General features: G+C 35.4%; 2 protein-coding genes across 8 annotated transcripts in view; one reads left to right on the top strand and one right to left on the bottom strand.

The window, feature by feature from the left end:
* KIF18A (kinesin family member 18A) overlaps positions 1-21,007 on the bottom strand; it is an 85,702-nt gene extending 64,695 nt beyond the window's left edge. The window contains exons 1-8 of the mRNA XM_027562785.1: positions 20,921-21,007; positions 10,774-11,146; positions 9,049-9,206; positions 5,568-5,672; positions 5,030-5,140; positions 3,788-3,985; positions 1,597-1,773; positions 43-117 (exon numbers count right to left, since the gene is read on the bottom strand). Of these exons, the coding sequence (XP_027418586.1) occupies positions 43-117; positions 1,597-1,773; positions 3,788-3,985; positions 5,030-5,140; positions 5,568-5,672; positions 9,049-9,206; positions 10,774-11,098 (1,149 nt within the window). The 5' untranslated portion in view covers positions 11,099-11,146; positions 20,921-21,007. The remainder of the gene's footprint in view (positions 1-42; positions 118-1,596; positions 1,774-3,787; positions 3,986-5,029; positions 5,141-5,567; positions 5,673-9,048; positions 9,207-10,773; positions 11,147-20,920) is intronic.
* Positions 21,008-21,064: 57 nt separating this feature from the next.
* METTL15 (methyltransferase like 15) overlaps positions 21,065-21,963 on the top strand; it is a 271,881-nt gene continuing 270,982 nt past the window's right edge. For 4 of the 7 annotated variants that reach the window (XM_027562783.1, XM_027562782.1, XM_027562777.1 and 1 more), the window contains exon 1: positions 21,181-21,340. The gene's annotated coding sequence lies outside the window, so the exon portion shown is untranslated. The other 3 variants (XM_027562784.1, XM_027562778.1, XM_027562780.1) reach the window with 3 other exon arrangements.

Below are 21,963 nucleotides of genomic sequence, written 5' to 3'. Positions count from 1 at the left end.
GGAACTGAGAGAGATTAGCAACAATGTAAAGAAAAGACTTACCTCTTTCTTCTGTTCATTACAGATTTTTACATACTGAGTTATATGATTGTCGAGGTTAAGAACATTGCTCTTCAACTGTTAAGAAGAAGAAATTATGATTGTGCATATACAGAGATCTAACAATCAGTTATATATGTAAACAAAACAGCATTACATCCTCATTTATTCAGCTTCATGAACTCAGAATTTGTGACAATTACAGTCATGACAATATAATCAACTATGCTCATGCTTAAAATCTATGACAAGTGGGTAAGGGTATGCTGAGCACGTTAATAACGTTAAGAAACTGCCTTCTTTATTATCAGAGAAAAGGTACTTTAAAGAACTTTAAAGAACTTACAAAGCAGCCATTCATAAAATAAAAATTGCTCATTTTTTCCTTTGTCCTTTAACTTTTAAGATACAGAGACAATTTAAATTTTTACCAGTTTGTATGTTCAAGCAGCTTTTAACAAGTTCTCAATATATTTTATCCTTTTTATGAAAGTATGAGTCCCCTGGCAGCTATGGAATAGTGGAAAGAACATTAAATCCAAATACTTGATTTCGAGGCCTTGCCCATTTCTCACTTAACTTAGAATTTAATATTTACAACTTTGAACATGTAATTCCTCAACTGTAAAGAAGAGCTAAAAATGTCTCCCTCAGTGGTTTGGTGTAAGCAGTGCATGAAAAATATGTGTGAAAACTTCTGTGTACTCAATAAAGCACAACCTTTCCCAATTTATTATACAAACAATATGTGAGTATTTCTCTAAGGAAGACAATAACCCACTTATCTTCAACCAATGGGAGTAGCAGAGGGGTAAGTGGGAAGAGAAGCCATTATTTACCAGTTGAACTCTAGGTCTATTACAACTCTGAAGTCTTGTGATTTTACACATCCATCATCATGTTTGACTTACATTAAAAAAAAGTTACCCCAAATTATTGGCAAAAATACCAGCCTAACCACTCATTATTACATTGCTGTAGCTATACAGATTGGCTACATCAATATCATGAATGTGAAAATAGATTATTTTTAAAAAACTATTTACTTTATAAACTGAGACAGATATTGTATCTACTTTATAGATGAAGTAAATAACTAAGGCTTGAAGAGATTAGCAAACATGGCCATGGTTTTCAGGTGGAAACTGCTGGTGCTGGGCTACAGCAGAGTATCAGCTTTGGCTGCAACAAATGTGTTAGAAGCCTTGACCAGTTACACCAAAACGCCATCAAAATATCACGTGTCATGATATGAAAAAGGTTAGAGAGAAAGGCACTAAAACATCCTAATTCTCCAAAAGATTAAATAATATTAAATTTATATAAAATTAAATAAAATAATAAATCATATTTATTATATATGTAATTAAGATGCTTAATGTTTTAATTGTCCTAGTTTATGCTCAATTAACTGGGTTAGTAAAGACATTTCTAGCCTTGATTTCTTAACTCATTAGTAGAAATATATCTCTATTTCATATTTCGCTAGAGGTATAAAAAAGAAAAAAAAAATGCACCAAGTACTCTTAAAAACAAAGGCAGAGTAAACACACTTACAGAAGATTTAATATCCTTTGCGCGGTTAGCATACTTAAGAGTGTTATATGTGTCATCGTAGAACACAGAGGAAGGACTAACAGCAGCAATCATTATAGTTTGACAGTTTCCTCCGAGAGAATCCTTTAACAAGCGAGTGAGCTTACTATTTCTGTAAGGAATATGCTGATTCTTTTTCTGAAAGAACAAAAACAGGATTCTTATGTCATTTTCCACATTCAAATGCAAACCTGCTACCATTTCACTATAAGAATTTAAGCACTGCACAACTTTGCCCAGCCTTACACATCTTATGGGACTGCTCAGTGAATATAAAAAACAAATTTCCCACTGAAAGATTATATCTCCATCTGATTAAGTGTGAATGTTAGTTAATTATAAAATATCAATACTGTTTCATTAGTTGTAATAAGTGTACCGTATTAATGTGACATATTAATAGAGGAAACTTGAGCTTGGGGTATATTGAATAAAATCTTCCTGTATTATCTAATCAACTTTTCTGTATTTAAAACTATTCAAAATCAAAATGTCTATTAAAAAAACTTCATTTTTAAAAGAAATTAAAATATGAAAGTAATATATGCCCTGGAGAAACATACTCCAGAGGAATAATAAGAATTCTGTATGGTAGAGAGCTACTTCTCTCTTTAAATAACCATCTAATAAGAATACTAAATAAATTATAAACTTACAAATACTTTATCTGAAAGCACAACCACAGGTCTAAGATAACTTTATTTTTCTAGAAAAAGCAATCTTATGCTATCCAATGTAACTTTTTCATATTACAGAAGAAAAAAATGAAGCTAAGCAAAAAGCCACATGACTTGCGTCAGGTCACATGGTTGGTAATTCACAAAGCTAGAAACTAGCCTGAGGTCTCCCAGCTCCCAGTAGTACTGTGCTTTCCATCAGAGCAGTCTTTCTCAAACAGTGTGGAGTGTGCACAGGCTGGTGCTACCTGAATTGATTTTGCATGTATAAGATATGCATTAAACACTGACTAACAAATGACTCAACAGCAGTCGATTATTAAATCAGTTATGGAAAAAATTTCATGAATGGCAAAATTTAGGAAATCAGTCTCTATACCACACTGTCTGCTCACATATTCTGAGATTTTAACTTAGAATACAAAATATATTTTGCTTTTGTAATATGCACGTGATTTTAGAAACTTGCCTTTTTTTTTTAAATAAAAGAGTTCCCAAATCATTTTAATGTACTTCATATGTATCAAAATGCAACATTTTGAGGAGTTTAACAGTAACTTTCCTACAGCTTCTGAGCTTGGTTTGAACTAAAATTATCATGTGTGCGAGTGCTCAGTTTTGTCTGACTCTTTGCGACCCCATAGACTATAGCCCACCAGGCTCCTCTGTCCGTGAACTTTCCAGGCAAGAATACTGGAGTGGGTGGCAATTTCCTACTCCAGGGGATCTTTCCAACCCAGGGGTCAAACCCACATCTCCTACGTCTCCTGCATTGGCAGGCAGATTCTTAACCAACAGCGCCAATTAACTTAAAAAAAAAAAGGAAGTCATTTTTACAAATATAGAAGTTATTGAATATGCTGTGCTCTTGTAAGCACTTCTGGCATTGAGTAGACAAAAAATATTTTTTAATGACCCAAAGGCATCTAGCAAACATTATCCTATTAGATGATTTAATTATATTTTATACCCTAAGCTCCTATTCCTAAGAAAACTCAATATTCTTTAATATTTAACTCAATTTTATAGTGTGTATATATATATATATATATATATATATATATAAATAAAATACTAACCAGACCAGAATTAACTTTTTCTAAAGTGTGCTTTGTCTTCATAGCAATTTAATTATCATGCTTATTGTGTAGTGCTCATTAAATTGTCATTAAAAAAAAATCAAATTCAAAATAAATGAGGAAATATCATAAATATTAACTCTCAATCTGATATTCAATACCTTTCATTCAACAAATTCTGATTATAAAACGAGACGTTAACAAAACAAACAAAAAAGACCCAAAGCTTTATTTGATATACTAGGCTCTCTGTGGTCTTTGCTCTTTATGTAAACATGATTCTTATATTCTTAAAACTTGATTTATAATAGATCTTTAAAACAAAATTATATTAATATGTTTCTGGGAATTATGCATATTTCAAAATACTTACACAAATAAACATATAGTACCTACCTTTGTATCTGCTAAGGCATTGATAACATTCCCAAGAGCTAAAAGTGATCGATTGATATTTGTGCCTTCTATAAACCGGGTCCCTTTAGCACTGGTAGCACTGGCTCTTTCAGACCCTGCCAGGTCAATGAGTGTCATCTTGGCAATTCGGACATTTTGATTGATACTTGCTGTTTTATCTTGTTGTCTCAAATAAATCTTTTTGAAATTACAGGATAATAGGGAAAATGAGGATTAGATTTAATAAAATTGAAAGGGAAATGTACACTTTATTTTTAAAAGAGCAAGAAATCAATTATTTTCACTATAAATACATACTGAACAAGGTACAGCTTGACTGGACTGGCTGATATCTAAGAGTATCAAAAGTAATTACTAAAGTTGAGAAAAATTTGAAAATGAAAAGACTTCCTATATGTGTGCTAGAGGGTAAATAGTAATAACTCCTGGTTTGATAGAAGGTTAAAACGGTTGCCTTTTATACTCTGGTAACACTTAGTCTAAGATATTTTGGGGAAATTTCAATGTCCCTGATAAACATTTCTCTCAAGACTACTGATAAATGAAGAGTCAGTGGGAAGAAGAGAAAAGATTAATGAAGCTTTGTGGATTAGAGACTTTCTGAAAGATTTGATATCCTCAGATTTGAATTCTTTCAATTATAACTATTAGATGAGTTTCAAATAGCATAATCCAGAATAAAGCTTATAATCGTTTGAATTTTAATAGAACTAGAAACTACAAATAACAACTACTAACCTATGCTTCAGGCTTTTCTAGACCTGTATTCCTAAAAAGTACTGCATCAACTGAATCACACACTCTTAAAGAATGCAACTACTTACACGGTCACTATGGTGAAATCTTAATCAGTACCTCCCCAGTGTATTGGTTCTATAAATCTAGAGCTATAAAGAGAAAGTCTGCTCTGAATAAAAGATTATCTTTTGGAAAGATTAAATAATTTTTACCAATTTAAGAAAAGGAAGGAAAACCTCTAATACTTCCATTTTACTATCATGTATTTTTACACAGGTTAAAAATTTACGTGTTTCTAATTTACATCATCTCAATTCTAAATATTCTTGACTGAATCTTCTCAAAGCTGCAAAGTAAAGGAAGTGCTGAGAAGTAGAAAAGTCCACAGATGAAGAGATATTTTAGAATGTTTGAAGGTTACCATTCATAAATTTGGCTACATTTAAATTCAATTTTAAGAGCTATGGTCTAGTGACCTGTTACCTGGAAAACAGCATGAGAACGAGAAGATGTAGCATTCATATCAGTGGGATGTTGTGTCCTGTTTCTGTTACCATTATCCAATAACTGCAAAATTTCCTCTGAAGATTTGGGCTAAATTAGTTGAAACAGAAGAAAAACATACAAATTAATCACTGGTCTTTAAATTTTTTAATAAACCACCAAAATCAAGCAGACTTTTACAGGTAAAATAGAAATTATTTTCCATATATTAAATCCCATTAAATATCAATCGTGTATCATCTGCTTAGCACTTTTGTGCTAAATGAAAAAATAAAACATAAAATCTAATCTCTCTGAGGAGATAAAATAATACATTAAGCAGAATAATATACTATATTAAATGTCCAAGTAGGGTTTTAAAAGAAAAGCCTATTTGATTATTTTAAAAGAAAACAAAAGAAGACCGATGATAAACTTGATTATTTTAACTTGATACTTCATTATTTTAAAATAAGTACATGGCTAAATTACCATACTTGCTATTTGAACAAGCAAAAAAAGAAGTTTGTAAACATACCTGATGTAAAGTCAATCCCTGAACGACCACCCCTTTTTGGGCATCTTCCCGGACAGCAAGTGGCCCTGAATTTACTAAGAGGTCACGAATCTGTTCATTATATACCTTAAAATGAAAAGGACTGCTTAGCATTGATGCTTAGCATTGACACTGAAACAGTAGCGACAACATCACATAAACATGTATACATTGCTGCCTTAAGGTTATATTAGAATTTGTCTCAAAGAGAAGCAGCAGCTCATTTTCATTCATCTCATCCCTTCTATTACACATTGCCATGACTTTTCTAACATCTGATAAAACATAAGAGTTTGATAACCAGCACTTGAACTTAAAATTTAATGATGGAGTCCTTATATCCTCCTCCTGTAATTCCCCATTTGATGACTACAAGTCAATAGAAATAGGATAGCTGGAATTGCCTCTTCCTATTTTCTGGAAATATATGGGACAAACAGTCTTGGGAAACTCTATAATAGATTGGAAATGTAAGTTGTATGGAAGTAGTGTGGTTCTTACTGGAGAAGATATTATTTCATGATGCCCAAGTAGTCCAAACTTTTTAAATTTCAGAGCTTAAAAGCTAAAGAAAACCCCTGAAAGATGGATGGTATTTATTTCACTTATCCTTCAACTGCATTAAGTTTAACATGTAATGATAATTCCATAATGGGACAGTCTCCCCCCAACTTGAATGAGGGAACTGAGGCCCTCAGAGTTTAAGTGATTTGCCCTAGTTCACAGTCACAAAGGTAAGAGCAGAGTCTGATATCCTCACTCTACTGAATGGCACTGAATACACATCTGTATTTTAAATTTCTGGCAATTCTTTTTCTTTTTAGTAATTTCTGTAAGTAATGTAGGGCTTCCCTGTTGGCTCCCAGTGGTAAAAAATCTGCATGCCAATGCAGGAGACATGGATTTGATCCCTGGATTGGGAAGATCCCTTGGAAAAGGAAAGGGCAACCCACTCCAATATTCTTGCCTGGGAAATCCCATGGACAGAGAGGCCTGCTGGGCTAGAGTCCATAGGGTTGCAAAAGAGTCAGATATGACTTAGTGACTAAACAACAACAATATAAGTAGTGTACAGAAATAGTACAATTGACATAATTTTATGAATTACGTGATAACCAGCACTTGACATAATTTTATGAATTATGTGATAACCAGTACTTACTAAAGGTACTAAGTTTTTTACTTGATAACAAAATGACAATTATACCTATTTGATAAGATTAAAAAAACACATATAAAATTTAATCTTTAAGAATTATTTTCTATAAGTTATACCCATGTTCTAATAAATAGCTTACAGTGATAATTCATTGCTGGTAAAACTTGTTATAATGAATGTTAACAATTTTTAAACGCAATAAATTCTTAGAAGTAGTAAAATGATAAAATGAAGAGATAATTTTTTGGTTCTTATTTTTCTGATAAGCAACAGTCACTTTTTAAATGATTTCCCTTACCCACTTCAATCATACAAAATATATAATTATACAATTACTATCAAGCTGGTCTATGAATCAAAATCACCTGGAAGCTTTTAAAATACATAGATGTCTTGGCCACAATCCAAATCTATTAAACTAAAATGTCCAGGGGGTGAGGTCTAGGTATGTCTAATTTTAAAAAGCCCCACAGCCAATTGTGGTGCATAGACTTGAGTGGAAAACCATTAGATTAGACATTGCCTTACCATTAGTAAAATGAAAACAGATTTAAAGAAAGAAAAAACTAACAACATTATAAAAATAAGCAAACTTCGAAATTCTCCCAGATATAAAAGGATCTAAGGAAGAAATAATGAATACGGTGCCATGCTCTCTTCCTAATTAAGTTCAGAACAATTCTTTTCAAAATACTTAACTACAGAAAATGAATTTGACTTCTCTTTTATCACCAAGTTCTATAGACTGACAACAATTTTTAGCAACATAATTTTAAATCAATTTTTGAAATGTGAAGAAACTCTCAAACAATAAGATGTCAGCAAGAGCAGTAAAAACTAGAAATTGACCCTCTGACATCACAAATGAAAAGGCAGTAAAATCAGGGATGTCTGTTTCTGCATTGGTTTCTGAAACACTATCTGAACACAAAGTGAGAGTGCCAATAATTAGTTATTATTTGTTGAATGTCAGCTATTAAGAGGGTAGAAAGTCTCAAATGATGAGGTATGTCAAAAAAAACCACACACACACACACACACATGAGATCTGCACAATTTAAGCATACAGATAAATACTTAGAGAAAAGGATTATAACCTATGAAATAATATTAAGAATCCATTAGTCTACATCGATACAGTAGAGGAAAGGGAAAGCTCTTCCTTGTAGTAGAAAGCCAATGAAGAACTGTAGACGAAACGATGGAATTTGAAAATCATTACCATCTGCAATCATGATAGTAATTGATTCAGGCATGAATCATCAGTGGATACTAAAATGAACAGACCAAAGAATGAGGAGTCACAGGATTTATACTGTTTCCCTACAAGTTATTTATTAATTATAAAGGGTAATGCATGCTCAGTTGATTGGCTCATGTCCAGCCTGCCAGGTTCCTCTGTCCATGGTATTTTCCCAGCAAGAATACTGGAGTGAGTTGCCATGCTCTCTTGCAGAGGATCTTCGCGATCCAGGGATCGAACTCGCGTGTCCTGCATTGCAGGCAGATTCTTTACCGCTGAGCCACCAGGGAAGTCCCATAAAGGGAAATACAGTACCTTTATAGTGGAAAAACTTTGTAGACACCAGCGTAATGAAATTGATCAAAGTTAACACAGCCAGTATCAGGACTAATTATATAAGCCTCTTGATATGTTATATAAGAATTAATCATCACTTATGTGGTATTCCTGTCAGTCCATAACCTGAATGTAATCGTGACAAATCCAAACTAAAAGCTTTACAACAGCAATATAATATATATAGAAAAAAAAAATCCTGATTAAAGGGACAAAAGGGATGAATTGCAACTGAATACAATACACGATCTTAGATTTTATTTTCAAGAAAGGGTGTTATTAGAATTATCAAAATCTCATTATATCATTGTTAATTTCCTGATATTGATTACTATTCAGCTTTTATTTAACAAATTTCCTGTTTTTACAAGCCTGTAACAAACAGTTTAAGGGGAAAAAAAAGGAAAACCACATATGCAGAAAGAAAGAAAAGAGTAAAATGTTAACATATAGGGAATCCAAATGAAGGGAATCTAGAAGTTCTTTATACTATCTATACTAATCCTACTACTTCTGTGTAAGTCAGCAGTTATGGCAAAATACTTAATAGAAAAAAATAAAATCTACAACAAATAATTGAAGACCAGGAATTTTAATGATTTTATATTAATATATTCATGAAAAAATTTCTGCCTGATAGAATAATTTGAAAGGACAATGGAATTTATTATAAAAAGATTTCTCAATACTATTGATTAAACCAAAAAATAATATTACCAACTTACCTCCAGATAAGAAACTGCCGTACTACATACTTTTTCTTCTTTAATCTCATCCATGGATTTGTAAAGGTCTAGCATTGTTAGATACATCACTCCAGGTTCAGCAGCTGATCCTAGCATTGTGTGGGTCTTTCCAGCTCCCGTGGCACCATATGCGAGTACTGAGTTTTTACGAAAAGGGATCAGCGCTCTTTGTTATGACACATAACACTACTGTATCTACTGTCCAGTGAATAAGTCCCACCTGGATATCCTAAACAGTAACTTGTAAATCCAACAGATCCAAATTCATTTATAGTCATCCTTAAATCCTGGCAATTTATAGTATCATACTGTATTTCTAACTGTGAGTTCCACCAAAGCAGAGACTATGTATCCTTCCTACCTAGTGAGTGACTTATATTACTAGTAAGTGATCTGGCACAAAGCAGGTATTAAATATTAATACAAATTTGCAGAATTCCAAATAAAAGCCATTTATAATAATTCCTTAAAAAATTTTTGTTTTAGGTAAATTACTTTGCTTTCAAGACTCTATCCAGTACAACAGAACAGTAATACATTTCTTCAAATGCCAAAAAAAAACAAACAAACAACCCACTCTGAATTACATGTGGCAAACACCCAACATAATATTCAGTTAAAGCAGTAAGTCTTTGAGAATTAATTTTATAAATTAAATCTCTCTGCTAAGTTTGTTAACTACAAAAATATTTTTTAGTAGGATGGATTAAACTGATTCATGTTTCATTCTATTTTGTTTTATGTAAGCTGGCAGTACAACACGAAGTCTTAAGATAGTTGGATAATATAAATAAAATCCAAAAGAAACCAAAGATTCAGTATTACTTTTGTAGAGATTTTTTCACTTGGAGTTAAAATAATTTTTTTAAATCTCTAGAGACAATATGGAGTTTCATGAATGAGGAAAAGAATATCTGCTTAAAAATGAGAATCAAAGAAGGTCTAATCAATAAACCACATTCCATTCTTTCTTGACCTAGAGGGTAAACCTTTTGCAATAAAAGTGAATGAGTCAGTGAAAGACAGGGAAACATATTATAGTTTTGGGGTATCTTAAAGATAATGCCATAAATGGCGGTAATTACAAAAATATTAATAATGGTGTGAAGTACCTGGTAAGCATTCAATTAACTGGCATTTTGGAGGGCTCTTTTTCTAGGAAATCAACAGAATCATTTTGAAAGGCAAATTATTATAGGTCTGTTGAGAGCACTAAAGATGCTTCTTTGGGCTGAAGATATGCTAAAACAGCACATGTATGACACTCAACATGGGCTTTAAAAATAGTTACTTCAAGGTACTATAAAGAAAAAATAGTGCTATGAGGAAATTGCCAAGTGTTCAGAAATGTTCCACTATCCCCCAGGGATAGACTGTTGCAGAGGTAAACATTGGGAATATTTATGAATACAAATTGTGAGAAATCTGGCATCAACTATCTGAAGCATGTGGTTTTAAAACATAAGAAATGGAAAGGATGACCATCTATAGGAACCAAAGCAAGATCCTGGAAAAGAAAGTTTCAAAATGTTATATATGATGACTAACTTTCAAAGAAAATCTACATTTACAATGAAGTACTGAACTGAAGAATTTTTAGCAAACAAACACCTTAAAATTGATTATATTCAGAAGAGTCAAGTAGATGTCCTAATATAAAAGTGAAATTAGATGGAATCATTAAATCCCAGCTGAAACAATTACCTGTGCAATTATATCCATTCAAAAAACTACGAAGAATTGGCTTAGTAGTGTGTTCAAAAACTTCCAACTGAGTTGAAGTTTCATCAAAAACAGCATCAAATACAAATTTAAGATCCTTATTTTGTCTCTTTGTAATGTCTCGATTCATAGTTTTCTTTCCATGGAAAAAGCTGATTTCTTCTTGCTTGGGATCAAAAACAAGAATATGCTTATCCACAACATGGACTACTTTATGAAATCCAGAGGCCTTTTCTTTTGTGTTCTCAGGACGCACACGGACAACTACTTTCATGTGATGACACAGGTCTTCCTCAGTGACAGACATTGTTGACTATCTTGATTCCTCTGCTTATGTGAGTGGCTGAATATTTCTCTGAAATTAAAGAGTATTAATATTAATTCTACTATATGCAAAATGACTAGCATGTAGTAGTAACTTAAAAAAAAGGTGTTGTGTTTCACTCACATAGTAAGTTACTGGAAATCCCTAGTTTGAAACTTTCCAATGGTTCTTATTTTGACCTGAATTTCTTTTAATGGCCTAGATCTTCTACCTCATGTCCTATTGTCTTCCCCATTGCCCCTATTCCAACTAACATGCCAAGTGCCCCAGTGACGCCCTTCTGCTAGCCATTCTATCATAAAGTGCTTTCCTCAGTAATTACATGACTAACTCTGTCACTTCTTTCAAGTCCTTGCTCAAATGGTGCCCATTCTGCCCACCCTTATTAAAATTGCCAAACCAATTCCTAACTGCCCTTATACCACTCAATTTTTTCCCAAAGCACTTACCACCTCCTAATAGAATATATATTTTCCATCTATTTAGCATGCTTGGTGTTTACTTTCTCTATTCTAGTTAAACTATAAGCCTCTTAAGGGCATTTTAACAAAATCTTGTTTTGCTTACCAATGCGTTCCAAGTCTAAAACAGTGCCTAGTACATGGTAGACACTATAAGTGTGCATGTTTATTTGCGTCCGACTCTTTGCAATCCCATGGGTTGTGGCCTACCAGGCTCCTCAGTCCATAGAATTTTCTAGGCAAGAATACTGGGGTGGTTGCCATTTCCTACACCAGGGAATTTCCCGGACCTAGGGACTGAACCTGCATCCCCTGTGTCTTCTGCATTGGCAGGCAGATTCTTTACCACTGAGCCACTTGGGAAGCTCAACAGACATTATAAAAACTGGATGACAAAATATGCATAATTTTAGAGCAGAGACTAGGATCTATATTCAGAGATTAGAATTTCTGAATACAAAAAAAACTAGGGGACTATACCATCTCTATTACTTTCTACCTGGATGAGCTAACTGACATATACCTGGAACTATTTTTAACTCTATGGGTCTCTGAGATACAGGTACAGATAAGCTTGGTTGTGTCAATTTCCAGTGCCAAGAGACTTGCAGTCAAGATCAATTTTATTAAAAATAGTTTGTAAGCCAAAGCTATCCCTTCAGTACTTTAATACAATTCTGAGAGACCCTTTCCTGTCCATTCTCATGACCCAAACTAAAGTAGTATTGGAGCTTTCCTGAAAAATCAAAGCTAGGTTTTTCCTACCTGTGATTATATATGGTTTAGCTATAAAGTTAGGACTTCCCTGGTGGCTCAGATGGTAAAGCATCTGCCTACAAGGAGGGAGACCCAAGGTCAATCCCTGGGTCAGGAAGAACCTCTGGAGAAGGAAATAGCAACCCACTCTAGTACTCTTGCCTGGAAAATCCCATGGACAGAGAATGGTAGGCTACAGTCCATGGGGTTGCAGAGTCAGACACGACTGAGCTACTTCACTTTCTTTTCTTTTCTTTCAGCTATAAAGTTTGAGTTGAAGTGAAAGCCCAGGGTCTGATTAATATTTCAGAGATTTTTTAAGTTTTTGTATTTGCATATCATTTAATATTTTTGCATTTGATTTTTGCAATCTGATCACTTTCACTGTTGACATACTTGAGGAAACGGAAACCACTGAGGCCACTGAAGTAATGCAGACAAGAGATGATGCAGTCAACTTAGAACAGGGAGTGGTAAATATAATCTGAAAGTAAAGATAAAAGAATTTTCTGATGCGGGAATGAGAGAAAGATAGGATTCAGGAATTACTCCAAAGTTCTTGGCCTGAGTGTCGGAAGAACAGAGTAGCCATCAACTGAGATAGAAATAACTGAGGGTAAAGCAGGTTTTGGGGTGAAGATCAGGAGTTCATTCTGGACATCTTAAATCTGAGAACATTAATCAACATCTAGATGGACATTTCAAGGCAGCTGGAAGCTAAGTCAAGAAAGTAAAGGCTGTCCTCAGAGTTTTAACGCCATGTGAAGATTTTCAGTTTTTCAAGCTTATCATGGCATTAAAACTTAGGGGGGCCTTCTAAATCAAGGAGGAGAGAATGATCAATTGTGCTAAATACCTGCTAATAGGTCCATTTCAGTTCAGTCGCTCATTCGTGTCCGACTCTTTTGACCCCATGTATTGCAGCACGCCAGGCTTCCCTGTCCATCACCAACTCCGGGAGCCTACTCAAACTCATGTCCATCACTCCCGGAGCTTACTCAAACTCATGTCCATCGAGTTGGTGATGTCATCCAACCACCTCATCCTCTGTCATCCCCTTCTCCTCCCTCCTTAAATCTTTCCTAGCATCAGGGTCTTTTCAAATGAGTCAGTTCTTTGCATCAGGTGGCCAAAGTATTGGAGTTTCAACTTCAACATCAGTTCTTCCAACGAATATTCAGGACTGATTTTCTTTAGGATGGACTGGTTGGATCTTCTTGCAATCCAAAGGACTCTCAACAGTCTTCTCCAACACCATAGTTCAAAAGCATCAATTCTTCAGCACTCAGTCTTCTTTATAGTCCAACTCTTACATCCATACACAACTACTGGAAAAACCAAAGCTTTGACTAGACGGACCTTTGTTGGCAAAGTAATGTCTCTGCTTTTTAATATACTGTCTAGGTTGGGCATAGCTTTTCTTCCAAGGAGCAAGTGTCTTTTAATTTCATGGCTGCAGTCACCATCTGCAGTGATTTTGGAGCCTCAAAAAATAAAGTCTGTCACTGTTTCCGTTGTTTCCCCACATTATTTGCCATGAAGTGATGGAACCAGATGCCATGATCTTAGTTTTCTGAATCTTGAGTTTTAAGCCAAATAGGTTAAGTACTTAGTAAAAGTCATCATGGGATTTGGTAACATAGAAGCAAATAAGAACAACGTGGGGCAATGGTAGGACAAAGGCCTGAATAGGAGAAGACTCAGATAGCAAATACAGGAAGCACTACTGCACAAGTAAGCAAAGAAATGGACAGGGTTAAAAGAAGATATTGTGTTTCCTAACGTGGAAGAAATAATAATGATAATGCTAACATATATCAGAAATCCATACACTTTTGAAAGGAATTCAAATTAAGGCCAAGACAATCTCAAACTAGAAGACACTGGACATAGCACTCCCTTTTTAGGACTCTGTGAGTCCCCAAAATATAACACTGAAAGGCAAAGGATGGTCATTTAGATTCTAACAGTTAGGTCCCAGATGAATTACTACTCTGGTCTTTTTTCACCCTGAGCTTCTGTCTCGCCAACTCCCATAAATACCTATACTCCTTTTCTTTGACCTTGGACAAGTTACTTGATCTCACTGAATTCCAGGTTTCTCATTTGTATAAAAGAAATAATACCTAATAGCTGTCCTTAAGCTAAAAGAGATAAAAAGCATTAAGTGTATTAAGGCATTCAATAAATGCCAATTCTCTTCCCTACCTGCCTCCAATCCTGCCTCTTCTTCCCAAAGATAACTAGACCATCTTTTCATTGTTTCCCAAGGAGCTTATCACTGGCATTTTGGTTAGATCAATTCTTCCTTATTTGGAACTGTCTCAAATATTAGAGGATGTTAACATTTCTGACCCCTGTGTATTAAAGGCTAGTAGAATCTCACATTCCTTGTGATACTCAAAACTAACCTCTACATAGACTTCTAATGGGGGAAAGGGGAAGAGAAACTAAAGAGCCTCTTGATGAGGGTGAAGGAGGAGAGTGAAAAAGAGGCTTAAAACTCAATACCAAAAAAACTAAGATCTGGTCCCATCACTTCAGGGCAAATAGATGGGGATAAGGTAAAAGCAGTGACAGATTTCTTCTTCCTGGGCTTTAAAATCACTGCAGATGGTGACTGCAGCCATGAAATTAGAAGACGACTGCTTCTTGACAGGAAAGCTGTGACAAACCTAGACAGTGTATTAAAAAAGTAAAGACATCACTTTGCCGACAAAGGTCTATATAGTCAAGACAATGGGCTTTCCGGTACGGATGTGAGAGCAGGACAATAAAGAAGGCAGAGCATGGAGGAATTGATGCTTTCAAACTGAGGTGTTGGAGAAACTCTTGAGTGTCCCTTGGACAGCAAGGAGATCAAACCAGTCAATCTTAAAGGAAATCAACCTTGAATACTCTTTGGAGGGACTAACGGTGAATATGAAGCTCCAACACTTTGGCCACCTGATGCGAACAGCTGACTTATTAGAAAAGATCCTGATGATGGGAAAGATTCAAAGCAGGAGAAGAGGGCAACAGAGGATGAGATGCTTGGATGGCATCACTGATTCAATGGACCTGAACTTGGGCAAATTCCAGGAGATGATGAGGGACAGGGAAGCCTGATGTGCTGCAGTCCATGGGGCAGCGAAGAATCAGACATGACTTGGCAACTGAATAACAAAAACAGATTCTCACGTTCCTTGTGATACCAAAAACTAACCTCTACACAGATTTTTCTAAAAGCTTTTAGAAATGTTCAACAATGCCTTGCTTTTCACTGATATGCTTCTTTTTTCCCCTTCAATGGTAGATAAGATATACACAAATGAAATGGTTAAAAAACATATAAAACATCAGGTGATTTTTTTTCAAAACAGATCTTAGGTTGGAAGGTATCTCTTGTTAATTAACTCATTAACTCAGTAAGTTAACTGTTAAAATCCCAGTTCTTCTACTTACTGGCTGTGATAGTGGGCAAGTTACTCAATCTCCTTATGGATTAGTTTCCTCATCTGTAAAGTGGGACTAATAATACTACCTACCTTATAAAGTTCTTGTGAAGATTAGCACTTAGAAAAATACCTGGCACAGAGAAGGCATTATAACATCTGCTATTATTATTACATATAGCTTAGTGAGGAAAGAGCTATTGAAATAATAGTGCAAATATGCAAAGCTGTAACTCTGATAAGTGCTATCAGATAAAGGTTAACAGTGCTACCTAAGACTGAGTTTGAAAGCTCCCCAGAGGAACAACTGGAATGGAGAGCTGAAGAATGGATAGTTATTACCAGGTTAAAAAAAAGATTTCAGGAGAGAAAAACTAGTTGTGCACTCAGTAAATATTCACTGAGTGCCTTCTATGTGTAAGGCATTTTTCTGGGCCTTGGAACAGACAGTTAGAAGTGTATGTATGGGTTCTTGTTTTAGATGGGAATGTTGTGAAAAGAGACCGAAGTGAGGGACTAAGCAAGTAAGTGGCTCCCAGGCAGGAGTATTTCAGGGCCACAAGTCCAAAAGCCTGTGGTAGGAAACAGCTTGTGCAGAGGACATAAATGGCTGTGTGGTCAATTTGCTTAAATCTCATTTTGTTTAACCATTTAGTTTTATATGATTTTAATTCTATCTACAGCATCTAAAGAGATGCTCAGTTAAGCTTTGCTCAGTCCTGACTGTAGCTGGAGAGAACACAAGGGAATGGAGAGGGCTGCATTAAAAAGATTAAGCTGGATAAAAGTGGGGCCAGATCTAGATTTCAATGTCAGGTTATAGAACTTAGATTGGACTTTGAAGTTAATTGGGAATTATTAAATGAAAAAATTATGCTCAATTATGTTCAAGTATGTTGATGTCATTAGGAATTAATGAGGTTGTTCCTACATTAAAACATGATGACTGCTTTTTTTTTTCCCTAACATGGCCAAGTAAAAGAGATAGACATCCAGTTGATTCTGACTAAGGCACACAGAAATTACATTCCTTGACCATTTTTACTTACGAAGTGGCAAAACAAAAGACTACATATTGTTATCTGTGCAATAATGTGTTACCTCAAAAATTATTTTCAGATGATCATTCAGAAGATAGTATCATAGTCTCTGTTCAGTTTTGTCATATCTACTTTCAAGTGATATCTGTTGAATAGAATCAAAAAAGCGAGCTGGTAGGATTTCACTGGTGGGACTAAAACATTAAGGACAAATACAACACCATTTCCTTTATAATAGAAAGGTATCTCTAGAGTGGGTAGAGTATGAAAGAGAGTGATGAAGGGGCTTTAGTAGTAATCTATAAAATGATAGGGTTGGACTACATTGATAACTAATGTTCTTTTCTAGCTCTAAATTTTATGATTATTGTGTATGACAAAAATATAACATCTAATGGGACTATATACCTTTATATTCCTCCTTATCTCTTGTCGTGTGCTTGGTATATAGTTAAGTTCTCAAAACATCTGATTAATGAACAAATTAATAAGTTATAAAAAGTAGACATGGAATTCAAAAAAGCAATACAGCCATTTTTGGCAAACACATACTATACTTCTCTAAGAGAACCAACATACCATAGCAGAGTGAAATGGTTGGCAATAACAAGAAATCATAACAAGGATCCTGAGGCATCAAAAAAAGTTAAATAATGTGCCCAATTTCTTTATAAAATTAGGAAAATGAGATCATTTTTATGTTAATTGTTGAAGATGGTTAAAACACTATCACTTAAATAAGGTTAACATTCAATTTTCTGGGAGAATGACTTACACAGAGAGCCTCATTCTTCTGTTACGTTTAAGGAAGCGGTGTTAAAACTAATTCTCTTCAATAGTTGCAAGTTGATATAAACCAAGTTGAACAGGTAAATCCTAATCTTATATCTAGCTACTGTTTTCCTAGATAAAATTTAAGCCAGTTAAGTCAAAGATCATATGAATATACAATAAATTTGACTTAATTCATCAATTTTATGTACTGATACCGTCTTCAAAAGAAATCAGATCATGTGATGTACCTCATCTTGTTCTGCTCCAATGACTCTCCAGCATATGAATAAAATGCAAACTCTTTACCAGGTCCTATAGGATCTATACTTTGTTCCTGTCTAATGTTACCCTCCTTCTCCATTACTGTTTCAGTCTCACTGTCCTTCTCAGTGTTTGTTCAACACCTCAGTCTCATTCTGGCCTAACTTTCTCTTCTCTTTGCCTGGAAGGCTCTATCTTCAGGTATTTACAAATCTTAATATCTCAGTTCATCATTCAGGTCTTTGTTCAAACGTCACTTCACAGAGGTTTTCCCTAAAGATTTCATTCCAAACTGTATCACCCTGCCCTTGCCTCTTTAAGTCCTTATCAGCTTTATTTTCCTTCCTAGTATATAAACTACTTGGAAAATATATATTATTTGGTTACATATTTATTGCTTAGTTCCCTTCTAACATGTTAAGCACCATGAGAACTGGAACTTCATCTGCACTCCAGAACCTAGAAAAGGGCTTATCACATATTTAGAAATTTTTACATACTTGTTGAATAACAGAACGAATGAACTAATGAAGATTTTCAAGATACGTGTGCAAAAAATAAATGCAGAATAGTGGATATGGTATTCAACCATTTGTATTTTCAAAAGACATATACATACTTGTATGTGTGTGGGCTCTCTCAGGAAGAGAACACAAGAAATTGATAATACAGTTGCTTGATGGTGGGAAAATAACTGACAAGCAGGTTTACTTTTTCCTTATATTCTTTTGTACTATTTGGGTTTTAAACAAGTCTAGGTGTTTTTATCTCAAAAACAAAACAAAAAAATATTAAAATTTACCTTAAACACAAAGTTTCTCTTAATAACTTTGGAATACTTTTTCCTGAGCTGTTATTCTACAAATAGAAATGGGCTAAGCAATTTAAATACTTATTTAATCTCTGTAATCCTATGATATAGGATTTTATATTATAGGATAGATACAAAATCATACCTATTTTATAAAGAGAGAAACTGTAATACAGAGGTTAAGTTAACTGGCTGAAGTCACATTATTGGAAGCATAAGACATGAAATTTGAACTCCGACTGACTGAACCTAAAGTTCAAGTATTTAATCATCTTCTCCATAACGAGATAAATACATAACTCTAAGAAATTTTCTGATAGAAGAAGTTAAACTATTTTCACTTTTGATAGAAACCTCAGGGCCTAGTACTGGGGCTCTTGCAATGAATGTTGAAACAAAACTGGAAGTTCATGATTTTTCTGTGCCTGTTGGATAATATAAGTATCTATTTTCAGAAAATGTTATTAATTTAGAACTCTTGAATTAGGTGGATATGATGATAATTAGTAATAATGAACAGTGGCTGTCATTTGAGAACACTCTGTATGCCAGGCATTATGATAAACATTTGACATTCATCATCTCATTCAGTCCTTAAAATATAAAGTAGACTCTATTACTGTCTCCAATTTACAAAAACAGAGACTTAGTTTTAGGATAAGGAATTTTTCCAAAATGACATGCGATTAAATGAGAAGCCAAAATGTGGATCCAGGTCCAAATCTATAATACATGTTCTTAGTAGCTATGCTCTATTGGAATCAAAACGAAAGGCTTTCAAAAAATGGAGCAGACATGTTGTATAAATTTTCTTGAAGGTGTGGAATAATACAGTTATAAATTATTTCTTAAATACAAATTCAAATTTGAATTTGATTCAGATTCCATAAACATTTTTTAGGACCAGGAACTACCTTCCACTTTATCATGTACAGTCTCTATGTAACTTAAACCTCTTATTGGAAATAACTTTGAGTGTTAGAGCCACTGCTTCTAGTAATTTGCAAGCATCAAGGAAGAATGAAAATTTCAAATGGAGGGAAGGGCAGTACTAACATCTGGACTATTTTTTTTCCTCCTAGATTTCAGAGTTGACAGCATAAGTCATTTTATTGTGTACCTTAATTGATTCAAGATATATTTAGAGTGGAACAAGATACATTTTAAAATGAAAACTTTGTGTATTTGTAAATACTTGTTTAGTAATAGGAGACAATTTCTACCGTTAAAAGGCAGATAACCTTTGTGTACTGAAATAACCAATTCCTACCAAATAGTAGAAAGTTAATAAAAAGCAGTATCTAACCTTTGGATTTCATGTTCTCTGGCAACAAAGTTCATAAATACTTACCAAAATCCAAGATGGGGTCGCTGACCATGGTAGAATAACACTATCAACTGAAACCTGTAGAATGTCTAACACATCCTACCTGGTTGTTAAAAATTAGTAACCTATACACTATACAACACAAATTTTTAATTCTGGCCAAATAATGTCATAAACAGCAGTCAGCCTTGACTTCTCTGAAACAGAGTGCCTAATGAACACTCCTCAAGGCGAATCTAGCAGAAACTTAAGAAACGATGGTAGAAGAACTGATTCTCAGTGCTTTAAGTATTTTTTATTTGCAGAGCATCATCTACCAGTATCTCTTCCATAGCCCGGCTGATCCTCAGCAAACCTATTAGTCACTGTTGGCAGGTTTTATCTTGATGCTACAATTGGGGCTCGGGGAAGGTTCCCAGCTGATCTTTGACAGGTTAACAGCAGAACCTCGCTGGACAAAAAGCTTGCAAGTTGGGGAACCAAGGCTCCTCATCTGACAGTTAAGCTTAGGGTTATACTTCAAAACAAAACACTCTGTATACGGAGTCCTGAAGGAACTTTGCACTGTAAGGTACTGAACAGTTAGTGTTCAGCCAAAGTCTGGGAAAAGAGCCAGGATGCCCTTTAAAATTTCCAACTTCCTCAGAATTTCAGGTAGGAGATCCCTGATCTTCCTGCTGAGCCGTCCAGGACTCTCGTTCAGGCAGAGTCACATTCTAGTGCGTTCTCAAGTTCCTTCTTCCTTTCACTTTCTCCCCAAGGAACCTTAACCAGGCCCACCCGCAACCCTACCCTATCGCCGCACTTAAGGCTTCCGTGTTTGTCAACAAGCCCACTTGGTTCTCTATTCCTGAGGCGGCGGGACCTCTCCGCTTTCAGCGAGATACGTCATCCAAAAAAAGTCCCCGAGACCAGTTTTCTCCTCTAGCCTTACACTCACCTCAGGCCCAAAAAGTTTCACTCGAATGTCCGCCACCCGGCTATTCAAACTCAGCCTCGAGATTCAAACTCAAGCCAGCTTCCTCAGCGCCTCTTTTCATTGGCTGCCGTCTTCGTGACGTCACCACGCAGGACGTGGCCGTGGCGCGCTGCAGATTGGCGCCAGGCGTCTTAGCGGCGCGGAGCACTAGAAGCTGCCTAACTCCCCGTCACCGTGGCAACGCGGAGGCTGTTTCCGGAGGCGTTGGCCGAGGTGGGCGGGGTTAGCCTGCAGCTGCAGGTGGGAGGCAGACACCTGGGATCTTCAGGAAGCCTTCAGACCGCGGGCACGGGCCCGGTTCCTGGGTTCAGGGTGTGAGTGAGACGAGTGCGGGCAGGGCTTGGTCATGCCCTCTGCTAGGGGGAGAGGCGGAGCCTGTGGGTATGGATTAATGGGTTTTGGGTGTTTATTTTCTCCTTTTCTCTATTAAGCAATGAGGCCTCCAAGGCACAGGTCCAGTGATCTGGAAGCTATAGGGGCCTGTTCCTTCCAGCCACTTTCACGTGGACGCAGCTGGAGTCAATTCATCTAAATTAATCGAAAGTCCAGGACTTTTGGTTTGAGGGCCCAGGCTTCGTTGCTCAGGAACCCCAGGCCCATTCCCTTAGTGCCTGCTGACTGAAACTATTTGTTGTATGACTGTTTTTTCCATTTCTTTCTAAGATGGCATTACAAAATAAATTTATTCAAATTTATTGGCCTAGTTCATTATTGGATGCAGTGGGCTTTTAAGTCCTGGGTTGTAGTTAGAATTTTAGAATGTAACTATAAAAAGAAAAAAATATATATATCTGGGAAAAAAATGGCAGATGTGTTTGCTAAGAGAATTCATCATTTTTTCTCAGGATATTTTTAATAGTATGATCTGAATTTTTGTTGTTCTTATGTTACTATTGTTGTATCCATTCATTCAATAGTTATTGATTGTATATTTTAAGGACATAATAGCGCACAGTTGAGTCAAACTCCTGGCCCTCTTGGAGCTTATGTTCTAGTGATTCAAC

The sequence above is a fragment of the Bos indicus x Bos taurus genome, chromosome 15, assembly GCF_003369695.1.
Source record: "Bos indicus x Bos taurus breed Angus x Brahman F1 hybrid chromosome 15, Bos_hybrid_MaternalHap_v2.0, whole genome shotgun sequence".
NCBI lineage: Eukaryota > Metazoa > Chordata > Mammalia > Artiodactyla > Bovidae > Bos > Bos indicus x Bos taurus.
This window is presented reverse-complemented; position numbering and strand designations above follow the sequence as displayed.